The 1,475-nt window shown below is 58.4% G+C and overlaps 1 protein-coding gene across 1 annotated transcript in view; it reads right to left on the bottom strand.

Annotated features, from left to right (window-relative positions):
• LOC102764128 (sialic acid-binding Ig-like lectin 5) overlaps positions 1 to 1,412 on the bottom strand; it is a gene marked incomplete at its 5' end in the record, with an annotated part of 4,174 nt that extends 2,762 nt beyond the window's left edge. The window contains 4 exons of the mRNA XM_015571199.1: positions 9 to 104; positions 352 to 399; positions 619 to 888; positions 1,114 to 1,412. Of these exons, the coding sequence (XP_015426685.1) occupies positions 9 to 104; positions 352 to 399; positions 619 to 888; positions 1,114 to 1,412 (713 nt within the window). The remainder of the gene's footprint in view (positions 1 to 8; positions 105 to 351; positions 400 to 618; positions 889 to 1,113) is intronic.
• Positions 1,413 to 1,475: the final 63 nt, after the last annotated feature.

Raw genomic sequence — 1,475 nt, 5'->3', positions numbered from 1 at the left:
GAGCCAGCTCAGCTCGGCAGGGGGGTTGCTGTCAGCCTCACAGCGCAGCCTCAGGGCTTCTCCCTCCAGGATGGAAAGGGATGTGTTTTGCAGATTCTTAAAGGCTTCGGGGAGAATGGTTATGAGGGAGAGAGAGAGAGAGAGAGAGAGAGAGAGAGAGAGAGAGAGAGAGAGAGGTGTGTGTGTGTGGAACACAAGTCAGGCAGCCACCCACCAGAGGTGAGGGACTCGGTTGATGTCTTTCATCCCTGCCCTTCCCATGTCTCATCCCATTCAAACTCCTGCTCCCCCTCTGCCCCACCAGGGTCCCGGGGGCAGGTCCCAGCCCAGAGAGGAGGGGTTCTTTCCTACCTGTGTCATTTCTGAAGGAGACACCTATGGTGAGGTTCTCTGGGGCATCTGGGAGAGAAAGACAGGGCCCCCCTTCAGATGGACGTCACCCCAATCCCAAGGAGGGGTGGTGGGAACCATGAAGGAGGGGTTCTCTCCTTCTGGCCCCTCCCCACCTACACACAGATCCATGCCCCGGTGTTCTCAGGTTTGCTAAGCCTCCTACACACACACACACACACGTAACTCCCCTGCCCCCATGGACCCAGCCCCCGCTCCAACACTCACAGGAGACATTGAGCTGGATGGTTCTCTGTGTGCTCCACCGGGACCCTTCCCGTTTCACCTGACAGGTGAGGCTGGTGCCATGGTCCCGGGGCCTCGGGGTGAAGGTGAGCACCGAGGAGCGGAGGGTCTGGGGGTCCAGCGAGTCCACAGCGGCTCCCGCCCAGGAGAAGGTGAGAGGTCGTCCCCCTTCGCAGGCCCCTGGCAGGCTGCAGGCCAGCTCTGTGGGGTGACCGGACTCCAACAGTTCTCTCATCCGGATATGGGGTTTCTCTGTCAGGGATGCAGGGGAGAAAGGCAGGTGCCTGGGCTCCAGGGGTGGGGACCCAAAGTGTGGTCCTGAGTGGGACTCGTGTCTCAGGGCCCCTGAGGTCCCCAGGCCCTGTGACCTTCCCACCACCCAGGACCCAAGGCCTGGACAGGGAGTGTCCAGTGTCCTGTTCCTGCTCTAAGGCGGGGTCCCCTGTCCCTGGGTCCTATCCTGGGCCCCTGTCTTACCTGTCACCTGCAAATCCAGCATCTTCTCTCGGTAACTATATACTTGGAACTTATATCTTTGGATGTATCCTAGGTAATTATTATATTCAGGATATTCTATCTCCAATCGGAAGAAGTAGCGTCCTGTGTCACTCCTTCTGGCGTCTCTGATGCTCAGGGAACAGTTGTTGGTCGTGGGGTCCGCGAGGAGGAATCGGCCTTGGGTTTCTTTCTTCACTTGTTTATTCCGGTTGCTCGAGGCCACTGGAGCAGCATAGTCTGGGTTGTCCCCGTCCCGGTACCAGTAGGTGTAGAGGTTGCTATAGGAATACTCCAAACTCCACGGGTATGAGAAGGAGCAGGGCACATGGACACACAGACCC

The sequence above is a fragment of the Myotis davidii genome, unplaced genomic scaffold (assembly GCF_000327345.1).
Source record: "Myotis davidii unplaced genomic scaffold, ASM32734v1 scaffold3408, whole genome shotgun sequence".
Taxonomy (NCBI): domain Eukaryota; kingdom Metazoa; phylum Chordata; class Mammalia; order Chiroptera; family Vespertilionidae; genus Myotis; species Myotis davidii.
This window is presented reverse-complemented; position numbering and strand designations above follow the sequence as displayed.